Source organism: Nerophis lumbriciformis, linkage group LG26 (genome assembly GCF_033978685.3).
Source record: "Nerophis lumbriciformis linkage group LG26, RoL_Nlum_v2.1, whole genome shotgun sequence".
NCBI classification, from domain to species: domain Eukaryota; kingdom Metazoa; phylum Chordata; class Actinopteri; order Syngnathiformes; family Syngnathidae; genus Nerophis; species Nerophis lumbriciformis.
Window position 1 is genome coordinate 8,699,763 of NC_084573.2, and position 20,238 is coordinate 8,720,000.

The 20,238-nt window shown below is 38.6% G+C and overlaps 1 protein-coding gene across 8 annotated transcripts in view; it reads right to left on the reverse strand.

Annotated features, from left to right (window-relative positions):
* The window catches only part of klc1a (kinesin light chain 1a), a 72,835-nt gene that overhangs the window by 23,650 nt on the left and 28,947 nt on the right, over positions 1-20,238 (reverse strand). For 5 of the 8 annotated variants that reach the window (XM_061987468.2, XM_061987466.2, XM_061987469.2 and 2 more), the window contains exons 11-13: positions 16,790-16,857; positions 16,607-16,715; positions 12,965-13,126 (exon numbers count right to left, since the gene is read on the reverse strand). In XM_061987468.2, the coding sequence (XP_061843452.1) occupies positions 12,965-13,126; positions 16,607-16,715; positions 16,790-16,857 (339 nt within the window). The other 3 variants (XM_072916238.1, XM_061987471.2, XM_061987465.2) reach the window with 3 other exon arrangements.

Consider the following 20,238-nt stretch of genomic DNA (forward strand, 5'->3'; position numbering starts at 1 on the left):
CATAATATTGCGAAACAAAACGGCAGATAATATGTCTTACCTTATACACACACCTAGGGCTGGGCGATATGGCCTTTTTTTAATATTGCGATATTTTAAGACCATATTGCGATACACGATATATATCTCGATATTTTGCCTTAGCCTTGAATGAACACTTGATGCATATAATCACAGCAGTATGATGATTCTATGTGTCTACATTAAAACATTATTCTTCATACTGCATTAATATATGCTACTTTTAAACTTCCATGCAGAGAAGGAAATCACAACTAAAAAAAATTAAAAAAAAATTCTTACGGTGTTGATCTGGAAATGTTTGCCTCGGCATTTTGATGGTGTGGCACAGAGATGTTGACGTGCGGAGTATGTAAATATTGTTTTTAATATTGTTGTGCAGCACTTTGGAAACATTTTTGTTGTTTAAATGTGCTACATAAATAAAGTGGATTGGATTGGATTGGAGTGAGCACTCTTCATTCACTAACAGGTGACTTTTCAAATGATGCTACATATTAGCAGTAGGCTACTGATACTTTTTATAGCAACGCTTTTGCCCCACACTTGACAAATTACGGTTGTCTGTTCGACATATTCCCACTTGAAGCCAAACCACCGCCAGACGATGGACCCCCTGCTGTTTTTTGGGGGGAATTAATTCTTCCTTCATTAGTTACCAGATTCGCACCGTCTTTCGCTCGTATTACCGCTGGCATCACAGCTAACGTTAGCCATGCTGCTACCTCTCTGCTCCGCGAGGGCGTATACGTATGTGACGTATGACGTGACAGTATGTGACGTATGTAGAAGCTGCGCTTGCTGTCTGTGAGAAGGAGAGACCGGAAAGAGCGAGTAGAGCATGTAGTTTAATGCCCGCAGCTAAAAGCAACTGCGTGAGAACGCATACTCGAATATCACTATATAGTCATTTTCTATATCGCACAGAGACAAACCCGCGATATATCGCGCATATCGATATATCGCCCAGCCCTACACACACCATAATAATACTCGTATGTTTAATTGGCCGACAATCCTTCAAGCGGTGCGGCTTCATAGCTTACCAAAGTCGTACTAAAACATTTTGATAGATTTTTGAGCGCTGTGTGTATAATGTTCAATATTTTCAATGGAACATATAAAATGTTGGTGGTGTTTACTTGACACCCGTCATAGTGCAGCCTACACGTATCTCTTATGTTTGACTGGCTTCTACGAGCTTCGAGGGCGGTATGCTCAACCAAAATTATTTAGGTGCACCAGGTTATAAGGCGCACTGTCGAGTTTTGAGAGAAAAAAAGGATTTTAAGTGCGCCTTATAGTCCGGAAAATACAGTAAAGTGTTTTTGCACACCTTTCTTTGCGGTAGCGTCTTTAGTAGCAGAAGTCTCCGTAGGCTTTCAAAACCCTGTCGCAGCTATGCTGGGGTTTCAGGTGGCTGATGTGTTGAAGCACTATGTGCCCCCCAGAGGTGGGTAGTAACGCGCTACATTTACTCCGTTACATCTACTTGAGTAACTTTTGGGATAAATTGTACTTCTAAGAGTAGTTTTAATGCAACATACTTTTACTTAGAAGAAACGCTACTTTTACTCCGCTCCATTTATCTACATTCAGCTCGCTACTGCTTTTTATCGATCTGTTAATGCACGCTTTGTTTGTTTTGGTTTGTCAGACAGACTTTCAAAGTAGGATCTATCGCATGCCTGCGTTTCACCAATCAAATACAGTCACTGGTGACGTTTGACTCCGTTTCACCAATCAAACAGAGCCACGCGGTCACATGATTAACAAGCTTAAGCTTACATGAACTCAACGTCAAATTTGTGGAAGCACATGGCGGTAAGTAACATTAGTAGATATTTTGGCTGTCACCTTAGGCTGATGTTAGCTTCCCTGCTATGAATCACTGTCAAATGTACATCGTGTGGGGACATTTATTAACACACTGCAGCCTCACACACACACACACACACACACACACACACACACACACACACACACACACACACACACACACACACACACACACACACACACACACACACACACACACACACACACACACACACACACACACATGCATAGAAACACCAATCAGTGTGTTCCCAGATGCAGCCCACACCAATCAGTTTATGATTTGCGTAAAGGCTAACTTGTTATTTTCCTTTGTAATCTCTGCCTACTGAGCCTATGGTGCTGTTAAGTTATTGTGGCTCAATTTGCCTTAATTTTTTTTATGTTAATGTATTATTATTTAATATATATTCTTGTTTTAGTTGCTTAAGAGATATTCCTGGCTCTGAATTTGCTCATTGCTATTTTTATGTTTTTGTGCATTATTTGTTGCCGTCGTCATTAAACGAACAGGTTACTCATCAGTTACTCAGTACTTGAGTAGTTTTTTCACAACATACTTTTCACTTTTACTCAAGTAAATATTTGGGTGACTACTCCTTACTTTTACTTGAGTAATACATCTCTAAAGTAACAGTATTCTTACTTGAGTACAATTTCTGGCTACTCTACCCAACTCTGCCCCCTACCCTCCTTGCATTCCGGAATGTTTGCAGAACATTTGGTGCACTAAAACAGTGAAGAAGTCCCACACCACGGACGTCTGTTTATAGGGGACGTTTACAACAGGAAAGTAGTGTCTGATTTGCTCACCCTACCCTACCTACACAGCACAATGGTATATATATATTTTTCCATTGGTTATGGCAGCATATTTATCATATTTATCTGTGTCACATTATAATTCCTCATATTGGCACAATTATTGTGTCTGATAATAATCGTGCATCCTTAAATATGAGTATAAATATTCAGTAGTGTACACTGCAAAAATGAGCTGTCAAAATGTAAGATAAAAAGACTAGATTTTATCTTGTCCAGGGTGTATCCCGCCTTCCGCCCGAATGCAGCTGAGATAGGCTCCAGCGACCTCCCGCGACCCCGAAAGGGACAAGCGGTAGAAAATGGACGGATCAATCAATCAAAAGCTTTTACGGCTAATACCATAGCATACCGATGTGTTACTACGCTAGAAAAAGAGTTCCTCAGTGTTCGCTCTTACAATAACAATGTCGCTACAACTTGGTTATTATACAGGTTACAGAATGTACATGAAGTATTGTTGACAGTTTTTGAATGCATTTTTAAAGTGATTTAGAGGTAGAACTGATTGCTACCATTAGCTGCATTGCTACACTGCAAAAAGTCAGTGTTCAAAAACAAGAAAAAAAATACAAAAATTAGGGGTATTTTATTTGAACTAAGCAAAATTATCTGCCAATAGAACAAGAAAATTTGGCTTGTCAAGACTTTCCAAAACAAGTAAAATTAGCTAACCTCAATGAACCCAAAAATACCTTAAAATAAGTATATTCTCACTAGTAACAAGTGCACTTTTCTTGGTAGAAAAAAAAAAGAGACCTTTTTGCTCAATATGTTGAAAAATATTCTTAAATTAAGTAAATGCTAGTGCCATTATCTTGACATAATGATATGCGCTTGGCATTACATTTCTTGAAACCAGCAAACTTATACTAAAAACTAATTTATTGTTCTTAATGGAAAGGCAACAAGGCAACCGCTTGTTACTCTCAGGGTCTCCTAACCGCTCAAGCAAATCATATTGTCTAAAAATGCATTTTTCCATCGATAACATGACATCATCGCGCCAAGTGCGTGCACTTTCAGTCAATTAGTGCGCATATATACAGCCCGGCCCCCGGCCAAAAATTTTTTAATTGTAATTTGGAGGAATTTATCTGAATGTGCATGAACTATTTCTGTTCAAAGTTGTTTGAAATGTCAAATGTTAAAATATTAACTGTCAGTTTACTGTACTGTGCCAACTGTACTACTATATGAGTACCTATTTTCTATTGTTTCATTGAAAATAAAACAGCAATGTCAATTTGGCTGTCATCTGTTTTAATGATGAGACACAATTGTCTTTCATGCTTGAAATAAGAAATTATTACTTTAAAAAAGTAGTTTTGATGACACAGCTTTGCAACAGTTGATATTCTAGTTTCAAGCATGTTTTACTCAATATAGGTCATAAGGTACTTGGGGGTACTAGGATGACAGGGGATGCAAAACAATAACAGTGCAATACTTTTTCATAACATGGTCACTACTGCCTAGTTTCTCTTGTTATATTCTTATTTTATTTTTATATTTTTATTCTCATTGTTGCTTTTTGTTTTTATTCTTATTGTAATATTTTTCTATTTTGTTTCCATTTATTCCCCCATTATTTACTTTCTACTTTTTAAATTCGATCTCAATTCTGTACACTGCTGCTGGAATTTAAATTTTCCTGAGGGAACTCTCCTGAAGGAATCAATAAAGTACTATCTATCTATAAAATCTCAGTAACAAGCTGTAATATCTTACTGAGATCATTTAGGACCAAAACCCTTAAAACAAGTAAAAGACTAACATAAATTCTGCTTAGTGCATACTTGCCAACCTTGAGACCTCCGATTTCGGGAGGTGGGGGGTGGGGGCGTGGTCGGGGGTGGGGTGGGGCGTGGTTAAGAGGGGAGGAGTATATTGACAGCTAGAATTCACCAAGTCAAGTATTTCATACATTTATATATATATATATATATATATATACATATATATATATATATCTACATCCTGAAAATATGCAAACAAACTGTGTTTAGATAATTGATACTTCAAACTTGCATAAATAAATATTAAGGAATATAACATAACTTCTGAGAGTTTCAAAATGTAATGAATAAAATGCTAAAGTTGTTGATAAACAAGCAATTATTTTAATAATTAAATATCGTCATTTTAAATGAAATATTATGATAATTTAAAATCAATTATTTCAAATATGTTTATTTTAATGTATAATTCTATGGCTGGATGTAATAAGGAGTTACGAAAAAATACAAATAAAAATACAATTAATTTTGATGTTTTTAGCAAAATATAGAAAAAATGTATTTAGTTTTTTTTTTAAATCATTAATAAATATATTTATTTTTAGGTAAGATAAACATAATAATAAAATGTATCTCTAGTCTGGATGATTTAGTTATTGTCCTCCAGTCATGAAAAAAGGCTGTCCTCACTCAGGTCCGCATGGAGCTGGAGGGGGCGTGGCTTCCAGCTCCGGCTGAAAATCGGGAGATTTTCGGGAGAATATTTGTACCGGGAGGATTTCGGGAGAGGCGCTGAATTTCGGGAGTCTCCCGGAAAATTCGGGAGGGTTGACAAGTATGGCTTAGTGAGAAGAATTATCTTATTAGACAGAAAAAAAGCAGATATCACCCTTTATTTGAGATATTTCATCTTACTTAGATTTCAGTTTTTGCAGTGTAGCCACCAAGAACGAGAGGATATTTATGTTAGAAAGTGGAAAAAAACAAAAACCTTTTGTCTTCTTGTCTCTCGTAATGATTGCGAACAATAGGCAAAAATCCCCCCAAAAAAGTGCAGGTCCTCTTTAACGCTCAAAGCAAACAGGGTTTGTAATGAAAGCTGAAAAGACGAAGCAGAGAAGAAGCGACACCAAGAAGCTGAAAAAGTTGAGGTGAAGTTTTATTAGAAGTTAAGAAATATGCACAAAGAGGAGAGCACAGGCAGAAGATTAGTAGAAGAAGAACATATAAGTACACAGTCATGTGCAGTAAGAACATGGACATGCACTAACTACTGCTGCCGGACTCCACTCTGACCTTTCGCCTCTCCGTGAGACACACCCAGCACTAACGACACACATTACGCTCACTTGCTAGATCTTTGAAATATTTACAGCGCCTGGATTCAGAGACAGCCCAAATGAGAGAATAGCATGTCACTTACGGAGTGTTTTTCTTGGTCACCTGACTGTGACGTCATCAGCTTGGCAGAGTTGTCCAAGTGGACCTATTGTGTGGGAACTACGTGAATGCACTAAGGCGGTCATTTTCAGCATTATTGGATTATATTATCATATATTACACTAATTGGCTTAGTGAGCTATAACACAAAGCTAAAATGTGGATGTTTGCTTAGCGTGCATGCATTGAATGTAGGGGTGTAACGGTACACAAAAATTTCGGTTCGGTATATACCTCGGTTTAGAGGTCACGGTTCGGTTCATTTTCGGTACAGTAAGAAAACAACAATATATAAATTTTTTGGTTATTTATTTACCAAATTTGTTTGCTTTATCCTTTTAACATTGGGAACACTATAATAATTCTGCCCACGTTAATCAACATTAAACTGCCTCAAGTTGTTGCTCAGATTAAATAAAATGACAAAACTTTTCTTCTACATATAAAAAGTGCAACATTAAACAGTTTCAAGTCAACTTATCATGCTTAATTTATTACAGCATTTGGGAAGCCTGTAGTTGATTTATTATGTAAATGTTATATTTTAATCAACATGTGATAGCAGGGACCCTGCCATTCAAAACTAGGCTGCTACATTACTAATGATTAATGTAACTATAGCTGAAAAAATGGTACAATAGCAAAAGGAGAGACTATTCATCCCTGAACACCATGGAGTTCATGTAGACTTAATGATGCACTTACATTATTATATCAACTATCAGAGACAGAAACACTTCATTTAACATAATGTCCTTTTTTGCTGCTTCAACACAGCTCAATCAACACAGAAAAAGGTAAAGTGAAATAACAGACAGACAAGGCTTTGCTGTCCGTAACACACACACACACCGCAAAATGAGCTAAAGTTACGATAAAAGCGAATTAGCCTTCACCTCAAGCCAGGACTGGGAGCGAGCTGAGCCGCCTTTTATATTTCTAGAAGTTCAACGGGATTATAGTCAGAGCCGCCCAAGGCATAAGCGTACTAAGCGCCTGCTTAGGGCCCCGCGGCCACCAGGGGGCCCCCAAAAGCAATTAACAAAAAATTCTTATTTTTTGCATGTACAGTCTGACTGATGATTTCTAAATGATCAAAGATATATTATTGTACAAAAACACAATTTTAGGTCAACATTTTTTGCACATTGCTGTTTCAGGTTTTTGTTACCAAAAATAATAAAGTGAATCAGAATCAGCTTTATTGTCCGGTTATGTTTAACACACATGGAATTTAACTTCAGTAGACTGCGCTCTCTTTGTACAAAGTAAACATTAAATATGAACAATTAACTAAAAATATAAACTAGTAATTAAAGACTAATATGTACAAGACTGATGAGACAAGATGACACTTTTACTGTAAATACAAAGCTTTATAACTTGGACTGTTCAACCCCAGGCCACTCTTGTAGCTGAATGTTTTCTACATTTTAAGATTAGGAACCATATGTGGCACTCTGGACATCATTCGTTCATTCATTGGTATTATTTATGTTCTTAACTGGGCCACCCCCATATCTTTACAAATGACATGTCATTTGTAAAGACATGCCAGGCTGACAATAGGATAATGTAAACAACACTGCCAGAGCCGCAATGAGTTTATAGTAGGTGTGTGAATGATCAATCAATATTATTGGCAGAAATAGAGGGCCCCAAAATCAAATTTTGCTTAGGGCCCCATGGAGGCTTGGGCCGGCACTGATTATAGTGATGTTACTAGTAGTTGACTGGGAGGTGTTTATTATAATTTGGGGAGAGTCCGCTGCCTGATGATTACCTGCTAAACGCTAAGCACTGACTACATGCGCTCTGAATACGCACTGCTGATTGGCTGTTACCGCTCTGTTTGTAACCAATCAGATGGTTGTGTGGGTGGGACAATGCTGGGTGCTGTGTAGAGGACTGACAGAAAATAGAGGCAGAAGGAAGCGGAGGCGGCTACTTAATATGTTTGTGTGGAAACTCGTTCGATACACCTCCGAACCGAACCGAAACCCCCGTACCGAAACGGTTCAATACAAATACACGTACCGTTACACCCCTAATTGAATGTACAAAATGTGTCTTCTTTACAGGAGGAAAAGGAGAAGAGCAGCAAGAATAAAGTCCCGGCAACATTTACGCCCTCAAGACGCTTCCTGTTTCCGGCGTGCCGAGGCTTGACGGCTCCGAACGGAGGTGAAAGGCGGTAGAGGACAGAGGATTTGGGGCGCAGGGGGGGTCAGCGGTGAGGAAAACTGCGTTTTGAGGCGAGGCGTCCATCACAGAAGACGAGCTTTTAGAAGCGTTACAAGGCATCCGGAGTTAGGCCTGCGGGTCCGGGCACACAAGAGGAGGACGGGAAGGGCAGGAGGAGACGGTGAAGAGGAAGAGGTGACGAAGAGACAGCAGAAGAGGTTATTTGAGCAGGTGAATTAAATGTGTTGTGTAACTCTCGCTCGTGCCACCGGGGGGCGCGGGCGAGGAGCTGGAAATGTACTGTGCCTGCAGCATACATTGTATGGAACAAAAAAGGAGGCAGCAGAAATGAGATGAGAACTGAATAAATTCGAAAAGCATCAGAGCGGCGAGCAAAACACGCACAAGGTCACACATGAAGAAGGAGTACAGTACAGAGCCCATGTTGACATACTCATAACCTCTCCGTCATGGGCGTGCACTTGGCGGCTGGGGCGTCACTTCCTGTCACGCGCCTGTTTGTCTACGACTAGAGCGGCTGCGGCATGTCGGCGCACTCGCAGCGGGAGATGCTGATTGGTTGTCGAGCGCTATGGCTACTGTTGCTAAGCGAGCGGTGCAGCAGGAGGGATAAAAAAACGCAGAAGATTCTAGATGATACACTAGTGGCGGGGGGGGAGGGGTGGATGATTTTTTTTATTTTTTTTTTATGAACACAGTTAGTTGCAACATGTTTAGAGCCAAGAGTGAAAGTGAAAGCAATATGTGCACTTGAAGAAACTACAAGACTAGTCTATATGGCAGTGGTTTCTTTGTGTAGAAGTGAGATGGCACTACAGTGCATGAATATGAATATCAACTAAGTGCACGTTTCCACCCAGCAGTACAAGTCAAACCGCCAACAGGTTTTATCCGGCCCGCCAGATGAGGTTGCCAAGTATAAAAATGAGCTGGAAAGTAACTGCTGTTCTAAATGTGTCCACTGGATGTCGCAACAGCAATTATTTTTATATATATATAAACCTTTATTTGTAAATTTCAACATTTACAAACAGTTGAAAATAATAATCAAAGTAAGTACAAAAAAAGTACAAAACAGCGCCAGGGGGTAGTAAATTCAAAGTAACTAAAATAGAATGCAAAATATATATATATATATAATAAAGTGCAAAGCCATAGGCCAGGGGTCGGCAACCCGCGGCTCTAGAGCCGCATGCGGCTCTTTAGCGCCGCCCTAGTGGCTCTCTGGAGCTTTTTAAAAAATGTATGAAAAATGGAAAAAGATGAGAGGAAAAAAATATATATTTTTTTTTAATATGGTTTCTGTAGGAGGACAAACATGACACAAACCTCCCTAATTGTTATAAAGCACACTGTCAGCTTCACTGATTCGAGTATTTGGCGAGCGCCGTTTTGTCCTACTAATTTTGGCGGTCCTTGAACTCACCTTAGTTTGTTTACATGTATAACTTTCTCCGACGTTCTAGGACGTGTTTTATGCCACTTCTTTTTCTGTCTCATTTTGTCCACCAAACTTTTAAGGTTGTGCATGAATGCACAAAGGTGAGTTTTGTTGATGTTATTGACTTGTGTGGAGTGCTAATCGGACATATTTGGTCACTGCAAGCTAATCGATGCTAACATGCTATTTAGGCTAGCTATATGTACATATTGCATCATTATGCCTCATTTGTAGCTATATTTGAGGTCATTTAGTTTCCTTTAAGTCCTCTTAATTCAATTTATATCTCATGACACACTATCTGTATGTAATATGGCTTTTAATTTTTTGCGGCTCCAGACAGATTTGTTTTTGTATTTTTGGTCCAATATGGCTCTTTCAACATTTTGGGTTGCCGACCCCTGCCATAGGCTCACTCAATCTCAGTAATTAACTTAAATTTGGAACACAGCATCGTCGTTTTCACAGCTTTTTGGTTGTTAGAGGTACGGAGTGTTGTAGAATGTAGAGTTCTAAATCTTTTTTAAAGGCACAAAAAACAGGTCGGGTATTGAGAAACTTACATTTATGAATATAAAAATAGCAATTCTTTGTATCCCCTGACCTGAGAGCGTGTATGACTTCAGAGGGGGCGGAGCTACGTGTAATGTTAAGATAGAGGCAACACTTCCTGTTTGGACACTGCTTATTAGTGATGGTATACAAAATGTGGATTGTTATGTTCATGCCTTAGTTGTCAAAGATATTGTTGGTAATGTAACTTGTCATATTTGATCGTCTGTACATTTCCTGTTGTACTTATGACTGGGGACACATTTTCTGGGCGCACATAAATATGCTGAAATAAAATGTATTCCCTTCTAACTTCATGTGTGATCAATGAAATGAGTCCAAATTCACCAGTTTGGTTGTAGACCGAGAAACCACATGATGTTAAAATGAGTACATTACATTAATAACATGCTGTAATTTGATTTTGATATTATTATTCATTTCATCTTGATAATTTTAACACCAATGGAAGCATTTTAATACTGCGATTCCACCTTTTTGAATGATGAACATTATCCCATCATTTATTCAGAAAGTATAAATAACGACAAATGAAGATAGAATACTATTAAACACAACATGTAAATGTAAAAAAAAAACATAATTTATATATTTTTAGAATGTTTTCTTTACAAAATAAAGAAAACAATCTGAAGTTGTCTTTGTTTTTAGGTTATCATACCATGATTTTACTAGGCCAGCCCATTTGGGAACAAATTTTCCTACATGAGCTAAATTGTCTATTGAAGGTTTGGAAGCTACTGGTGTTTCTTTGTTCTATAAAGTAAAAAAAAAAAAATTCCGACATTGAAGGTGTTTTTTTTACCCCGTTCACATACCTTCTGTAAAATAAAGAACTCCAAAAATCTAGGATAATTTGATACATGTCTTTTCGCAAAGATTAACAGGATACGTCCTGCACGACACCAGATGTTGTGTGTTGTCTCTTGTACTGTTAGCTTATTTGAAGGTAAAACATTATTTTAGTCTGTGGCAATGTTTTATTTACTGTATCAGATGGTCCTAACTAACATAAAATCGGGTATGTATGATATTTCTCCTCAAAACACGATAATATTAAACTTCTGCTACGATAATTTGTCGTTTTCCAACATCATACCCGATTTACTTCAGTGAGTTACTCATGTGAGCCCCAGTGAGTAAAGAGACCGGAGTTCCCATTAATAAGGCTGTGTACGCCAGGGGTGTCCAAACTACAGCTTCTACAATTTGGCCGGGTGTGGCGTATATATATCATTTACAAATAGACAGTAGCCTGATAGCTGCTATTTGGTCGCCATCTGGTGGCCAACGCAAGTACCTCAACCATTAATTGAACTTACAAGGTGATACAGCACACCATTCACATAGATGACCCAATCCACAAACAACCTTCCCTAGTCATGGTTTAAAAAAATTTTAAAAAATCAATCAACCAGCACAAAAATTCAACAAACATGGTCATACATTACACAACTTGCTCATTGAATTTTGTGGATATTATAAAAAGCTTTAAAAAAAAAAAAAAATCCAAATTACTCCCATCTAAATCCATTACAAGGGATGATGGGGAAAAATGCAAAACACACTCTCCACACTTATCCATGCTTGACGCCTTTTAGCTGCTTGATATTTTTGATTGGTTGAAAAACCTTAAGGAGGTCGTCATGGAAGTAAACAAGGTAGGAGTTGAATTTTTACATACTGAATTATAATAAATATCAATTATACATCCATCATATTATTGTAATGATATGTACACTGCAAAAAGTCAGTGTTCAAACACAAAACAAAAAAACCCAAAAATGAGGGGTATTTTATTTGAACTAAGCAAAATTATCTGCCAATAGAACAAGAAAATTTGGCTTGTCAAGACTTTCCAAAACAAGTAAAATTAGCTAACCTCAATGAACCCAAAAATATATTAAAATAAGTATATTCTCACTAATAACAAGTGCACTTTTCTTGATAAAAAAAAAAATTGACCTTTTTTCTCTCAATATGTTGAAAAATATTCTTAAATTAAGTAAATGCTAGTGCCAGTATCTTGACATAATGATATACGCTTGGCATCATGATATTTTTCTTCATGCTTGAAGAAATTATTACTTTAAAAAAGTACTTTTATACTTGTGAGTGTTGATGACACAGCTTTGCAACAGTTGATTTTGTCGTTTCAAGCATGTTTTACTCAATATAGGTCATCAAATCTCAGCTACAAGCTGTAATATCTTACTGAGATCATTTAGGACCAAAACCCTTAAAACAAGTAAAACACTCTAACATAAAATCTGCTTAGTGAGAAGAATTATCTTATCAGACAGAAAATAAGTAAATATCACCCTTACTTAGATTTCAGTTTTTGCAGTGTACTCATATATATGTATTTTTCAAGCCCCCCAGTCAAAAATCTTGGACACCCCTGGTCTACACCTTTTGAACGACTCGCATACAAAATAAAAAAACATTCGACAGGCCGACAAATAACAGCTATTACGGTCTACGCCATGCCACGCAAGAGGGTCTTCATGGGGATTAGTGAGCCCGGAGAATACAACAACATTACACCAAAGTGCGTACCTGGAGAACAAGCGTGTTCAGGGTGTCAACATGTGCGCCAAGTACAAGAATGCATACATGTTGGCAGGCCTGGGATTAGTGTCTCGACGCACTGGGCTGTGTAGAGCTCTGTCCTTACAGGTACCCTCCCCAATGTTTGACAATGGCAACCAAAACTGAACCAACCTGTACTGCTAGGTGGAAAGTGGTGTTGGGTGAATCTAAGTAGATCTACTGCAGGCTTACAGTCAATCAGCATCACATGAGCTGACCTATGACCTCACTCAACAACATATAGCCGGTGAGCGTGTGCGCTAAGGTGGCGAGGGCTGTGTACTGTACTTACCCCGTTCCACTCCACGCTCATACTCACTTCCTCGCCGCCGTCAGGCCCGCTCTCATACTTGACCGTGTCCGAGGTCAAGCTCTCTCGGCTGCGCTGCTTCTCGCGGGCCTCTGGCTCGCTGAGGACGTCGGCCACGCGCTGCTTGTGCGCCGTGTCCAGGCCCTGAAAGAAGATCATTTAGGTGGTGGGGTGTATGAAGTGTCCCCGGATTGTCCAATGTTCCCCCTCATTTTCCATGTGGCTGAGCAAACGCAAAAACTCCCCGAGCACATGTGAGCAACATCAGACATGCACAATGTGGCCATACCTGTTTAAACCTGGCTTAATAACTTACATTTTTTATTATATTAACAGCAGTCATTTTCATGAGGTTATTTTCTAACATAAGTGATTTGGTCCACTTACAATGAAACCAACAACAAAAATCTTGTTTACACACAAACATGCATCCACAAAAATATACGCCACACACACACAACCCACCCCCCAACCCAACGCCCTCGACGCAAATCCCATAGGGGTGATGAATGGATGGTCAGCGCCTGAGAGCTGCGGCCTACCATCATGACCTCGCACTCCCTTCCCTCTGTTGCTACATATCTCGAGATGTACGTTGTAATATGTATATGTGCTTTGCTATGGAGATTTTTTCCCAGTCTAGATTGTATTTTTTTTACTCATCCTTCCCCAGCATTTTACCTTTTTCCCCATCTTTTACGGGGCGCCTTGTGGCGAACCATCAGCGTTCCTGTTCTGTAACCCTGTACACTGTTTGCCATCCATCCATTTTCTACCGCTTATTCCCTTCGGGGTCGCGGGGGGCACTGGAGCCTATCTCAGCTACAATCGGGCGGAAGGTGGTGTACACCCTGGACAAGTCGCCACCTCATCGCAGGGCCAACACAGATAGACAGACAACTTTCACACTCACATTCACACACTAGGGCCAATTTAGTGTTGCCAATCAACCTATCCCCAGGTGCATGTCTTTGGAGGTGAGAGGAAGCCGGAGTACCCGGAGGGAACCCACGCAGTCACGGGGAGAACATGCAAACTCCACACAGAAAGATCCCGAGGCCGTGATTGAACTCACAACTACTCAGGACCTTCGTATTGTGAGGCAGACGCGCTAACCCCTCTGCCAACGTGCTGCCCCCTGTACACTGTTTGTTTTGTCTAATCTTGAACAGGTTTGTGCTGAAAACATAAGTTTTGTTGTACTTGTGCAATGATAATAAGGACCTACCTACCTACCTACCTTTTTCAAGAGCTATGTACTGGTATTGTATGTCTCGGGCAAGGGTGTCCAACCTATTAATCTTAAATACCAGGCGATCTCTGAATGCTACATATTTGTTGTCAACATGTGGACAAAGTGGGTAAATCTAATTAATGACCCTTGAAAGAAATGTGTTATAATAGCACAGCATTTACTTATATATGACACAATCCAAACAACCTTCCCTAGTCATGGTGCAAAGAAAACTATTATGCAACTAAGATAAGGGTCAACACACATGGTCACACATTACACAACCGGCTCACTGAACTTTGTGGATATTATGAAAAACGTCCAAATACCATTAAGAAAAATTCTAAATTACACCCATTTAAATCAATTAGAGTGCATGATGGGAAAAATGTAAGACACTCTCTCCACACTCATCCATGTTTGGCTTGATATTTTCTGATTGACTACAAAACATTAAGTAGGTTATCACGGAAGTAAACAAGGTAGAAGTCAAACTTTTACATACTCCTAATATCCAATTATAATAATTATATATCCAGTATTTTAATAACATATCCATCATATTAAAATAATATGTACACACACACACAAACACATTTCTTTTTTTTAGCCCAATGCGGCTCCCAAGTCAAAAAGTTTGGACACCCCTGGTCAAGGGTGAGGGTCCTACTTTGAAAATATTGTGCACCCCTTTCAGAGATCACTTTTAGTTCCCCTTAAAACATTCACATGTTGCACAATGAAATGTAAGCATGGGATAAAGTCTACATTCTTGTAACTTTCTGTCTGTAAAATACATCTTTATTAGCATTTCTGTAACATCGTACCATTCACTAGTTTTAAAGTTAAAGAGTGAAGGTTTAATTGTTTTATTGTCATTACATGCCTATAACTTCCCTTTGATAGTAGTTAAATCTTTAGTTTAATTGTGTGCTGTCACAACTTCAGTCCTTGATTTGTTTTCGCACACAACCCTGCAGCCACACAGGAGAGTGTGTGCCAACACAAGAGCTGCACGATTTTGAGAAAAAACCTAATTACGATTTTTCTCTCCAGAATTGCAATTGTGATTCGATTTGCAATTTTTGTATTTTAAGTTACATAAAACTCAGAAAATAACGAGTGAAGGAAGACATGCTACTTTTAGACAGTCAATCAACACATTTGAGTCTCAAGGCGCACAAACTAGAACAATTATTTACATCAAAAATGTTTGACTTTATGCAGACAGACTCAGAGCTTTTGTCTACATTATAATCTTAAATTGAAAGAATAATCAATATAAACTAGAGATGTCCGATAATGGCTTTTTTGCCGATATCCGATATTCCGATATTGTCCAACTCTTAATTACCGATTTCGATATCAACCGATACCGATATATATAGTCGTGGAATTAACACATTATTATGCCTAATTTTGTTGTGATGCCCCGCTGGATGCATTAAACAATGTAACAAGGTTTTCTAAAATAAATCAACTCAAGTTATGGAAAAAAATGCCAACATGGCACTGCCATATTTATTATTATTGAAGTCACAATTCTATCACATTTTAAAGCATTTATCAGCCGATAATATCGACATCCCTAATAAAAACTATACAGTGTTTATAAAGTAATGTCATCATAATATATAATAATAATGCAAGTAACCATTAAAACGGATATCAACTTTTATTTTTCATTACTGTAGAATTGTTTACCATTGTACTGTCATTGGAAGGTAAATCATTTTGTTATGCTAAATAAACAAAAAATTAACTGGACTAATTTCTGTAAGCAAAAAATTAACCTACCGGTACATGAACATTGAACATTGAACATTTTAAAGTGCTTTTTTTCCCCCAGTTAGAAAAACAAGGTCGAACGTTGTCTTTTTGTTTGTTGCCATCACGTAATCGTGTAATCTTCACTCATTCGTCCGTGTTGATGGGCTCATATTGCCCATCGGATTTGAAGCTGAAATATTCCCACGACGGCACATTTGGCTTTGCAATCATATTTTTTTCCTCCTAATTTGTGTCACTTAGCAGCATTCACTGGCGAGTCGCAAAGCTCTCTGTACTTTGTGTGCGCGCCTCGCTCTGGTCTCTGCCGCGACAAAGATTTTGAACCAGTAAAAAAAAGAGGGCTCACTGTGTTCAGTTGATTCCACTGTTAAAAAAAAACATTTAGGTGCTTAGAGCGATGCACAAAGTAAGACGTCTTTCTTCCTGTTTGAAGCGAGAGACGAACAAACGCGAGGCTCAACAATTCTGATTGGCCAACATGGCTGTCAATCAAATGCCGGTGACGGCGGAGAAAAAAAACAACAATTAAAACCTCAATGTCGATTTCGATTAATCGCACACAACACTAATTAGAACGTGTAACTTGTAACTTGCCACACCTGCTTCCTGGAACGCATGGCAGCTTCCTCCAGGGTCTCGGCGGCCTCAAACTTGCCCTGCCGCTTGTAGAGCGCGCCCAGGTTCTTCAGGGTGGTGGTGACCGTGGGGCTGCACAAACCAGTGGGAACATCTCATCAGAAACAATCACTGCAAGGCGACCATCTCGCGGCTTCTCTGTTCACCTGTCAACTTTACAAGCTTTGTACCAGCCGCCGTACTCTCCGAAAGGCGAGCCGTCTTTCTGCTTCCCCTGCGAGACAAGAAGCAGCGTTAAGCTCCTCATATTCCTTTCACACTTGAAGCAGCTCATGCTGGAAATGAACCAAAGTCAAAAGCGGACGTTAAGTAGCGGCGGTGGGATTATGGCGGCCTCAGAAATTCTTCTCGTGAACCGAAGGCTTGTGCCGCTTCTTGGACTACTGCATAGCAAACCGTAAATTATGGACTATAAGACGCTGCTTTCTTTCCTGCAGCTTATAAAACGGTGCGGCTATTTTATGGATTTTTTTTCGCTGACGGCCATAATAAAAATAGTAGGGCATACTTGCCAACCCTCCCGGATTTTCCGGGAGACTCCCGAAATTCAGCGCCTCTCCCGAAAACCTCCCGGGACAAATTTTCTCCCAAAAATCTCCCGAAATTCATGCGGACCTGAGTGACGTGTTGACAGCCTGTTTACACGTCCGCTTTCCCACAATATAAAGAGCTAATGATCGAGGGCGAGTTCTTGGTTTCTTATGTGGGTTTATTGTTAGGCAGTTTCATTAACGTCCTCCAAGCGCGGTAACAACACACAACAGCAGTCAAGTTTTCGTCTACCGTAAAGCAGTTCGTCTGCCGTACACAGCAATGTTGTGACACTTTTAAACAGGACAATACTGCCATCTACTGTACATGCATATGTGACCCACCCATAATGTGTCACATTTTTGTGTTGATTTATTTATTTTATTTTGTGGTTTGAATTCGTTTTTGGAGCTGTCATTACACATTTATCAGTATTCACATTGGTCAGTAGGGGGCAGTAGGGCGTTTCTTCCCAATTGAATGCTATCACCTGCAGACCGGAAGTGTCTTGTCATTCTGATGAGCGCGACCAGTCTGTGAACAATTGAAACGTCCTGTGTGCTTTTTCCTCCTGTATAACAGGTTAGTTTTGGTGAATCAACTCACTGAATAATATCCATGTGATCTTTATAAGTTTAAGTACGCATTCTGATGGTGGAGCCTAACTCTAAAGTGTTTGTGAGTTGTAGTTTGTATTTGTGAATGAATCCAGTGCACAGCTGCAGTAATCAATATAAAAAGGCGACGTGAGTGCGCAATGTTTATATAGGAACTTCTGATCCTAATTCAGACTCCCAAATTAGAGCTCCCTTTTTCTTATTGATTTTATAATGTATATTTGTATGTGTGTGTTCTGAAATAGTGACAGAGAATAGAACAAGGATGGACAATTCAACCCTTAACTCAACAATGAGTAGATGAGTGTTATGTGTGTGTATATGTGTAAATAAATGAACACTGAAATTCAAGTATTTCTTTTATTTATTTATATATATATATATATATATAATATATATATATATATATATATATAGCTAGAATTAACTGAAAGTCAAGTATTTCTTATATATATATATATATATATATATATATATATATATCTTAACCACGCCCCCCGCCCCACCCCCGACCACGCCCCCCACCTCCCAAAATTGGAGGTCTCAAGGTTGGCAAGTATGTAGTAGGGGTGAAGGAAAAAATCAATTCGAATTCAAATCGCGATTCTCACGTTGTGCGATTCAGTATCGATTCTCATTTTTCAAAAATCGATTTTTTTATATTTTTTTTCCTTTTTAAAAAAAAAATTAATCAATCCAACAAAACAATACACAGCAATGCCATAACGATGCAATCCAATTCCAAAATCAAACCCGACCCAGCAACACTCAGAACTGCAATAAACAGAGCAATTGAGAGGAGACACAAACACGACACAGAACAAACCAAAAGTAGTGAAACAAAAATGAATATTATCAACAACAGTATCAATATTAGTTACAATTTCAACATAGCAGTGATTAAAAATCCCTCGTTGACATTATCATTAGACATTTATAAAAAAATAAAAAATAAAAATGAACAATAGTGTCACAGTGGCTTACACTTGCATCGCATCTCATAAGCCTGACAACACACTGTGTCCAATATTTTCACAAAGATAAAATAAGTCATGTTTGGTTCATTTAATAGTTAAAACGAATTTACATTATTGCAATCAGTTGATAAAACATTGTCCTTGACAATTATAAAAGCTTTTTACAAAAATCTACTACTCTGCTTGCATGTCAGCAGACTGGGGTAGATCCTGCTGAAATCCTATGTATTGAATGAATAGAGAATCCTTATGAATCGGAAAAATATCGTTTTTGAATCAAGAATCGCGTTGAATCGAAAAAAAATAAATCGATTTATAATCGAATCGTGACCCCAAGAATCGATATTGAATCGATTCGCAGCCCTAAAAAATAGTTTAAAAAAAACCAAGCAAATACACTAAGGAGTTTTATTGTTTGTTCTACGGCGCCATCTTTTGGACGAGTTTACTCACTGCAGGTGCTGCAGTTTCCTTCCATTTAGTGCTTTCAACCGTCTTCGAGCCGTCCTTAGTGTTTCTACTCAAACAGATTCGACATTCATCACTCCAAGCAACATTTCTGAGTTTTCCAATATAACTAAAACTGTTTATACATACTAAACGGTCGCATGTGAGATGTCTGTAGGAGTGTTTGTAATCATAATGTAATGTAATAATAGTGTCGTTAGCTTTCGCAAATATGCTAACACGTTTACGAGTGTCTGTGTTAGTAATATTAACTTACAACGGCATTCTTTTTGTATTGTTTCAGTTTCACAAATTCCTCAGTAAGATCACCAAAAAACGTCACCGTGGAGTTATTGAGTCTGTTTAGCTGATTGGAGAACTAGCTTCCGCAGCTAGTGGGTTCAAGACCATGACTTCTGTTTTGTTTGATCAGCCGTTTTACTGCCGTGTTACAGGCACCGTTTGGAAACACTTATGGTATGTAAATAAACATTTACAGAACATTTATGTGGAAATAACTCATTTTTACAGAACATTTATGTGGAAATAACTCATTTCAAAACTTATATATCTGCGACTTATAGTCCCATGCAGCTAATATATGGAAAATATTAATGATGTCCGATAATGGCTTTTTTGCCGATATCCGATATTCCGATATTGTCCGACTCTTAATTACCGATACCGATATATAGAGTAGTGGAATTAACACATTATTATGCCTAATTTTGTTGTGATGCCCCGCTGGATGCATTATACAATGTAACAAGATTTTCCAAAATAAATCAACTCAAGTTATGGGGGAAAAATGCCAACATGGCACTGCCATATTTATTATTGAAGTCAAAAAGTGCATTATTTTTTTTAACATGCCTTGAAACAGCAGCTTGGAATTTGGGACATGAGGAGGTTGAGGTGGGCGGGGTTGGGGGGGGGGGGGGCAGCGGGGGGTGTATATTGTAGCGTCCCGGAAGTGTTAGTGCTGCAAGGGGTTCTGGGTATTTGTTCTGTTGTGTTTATGTT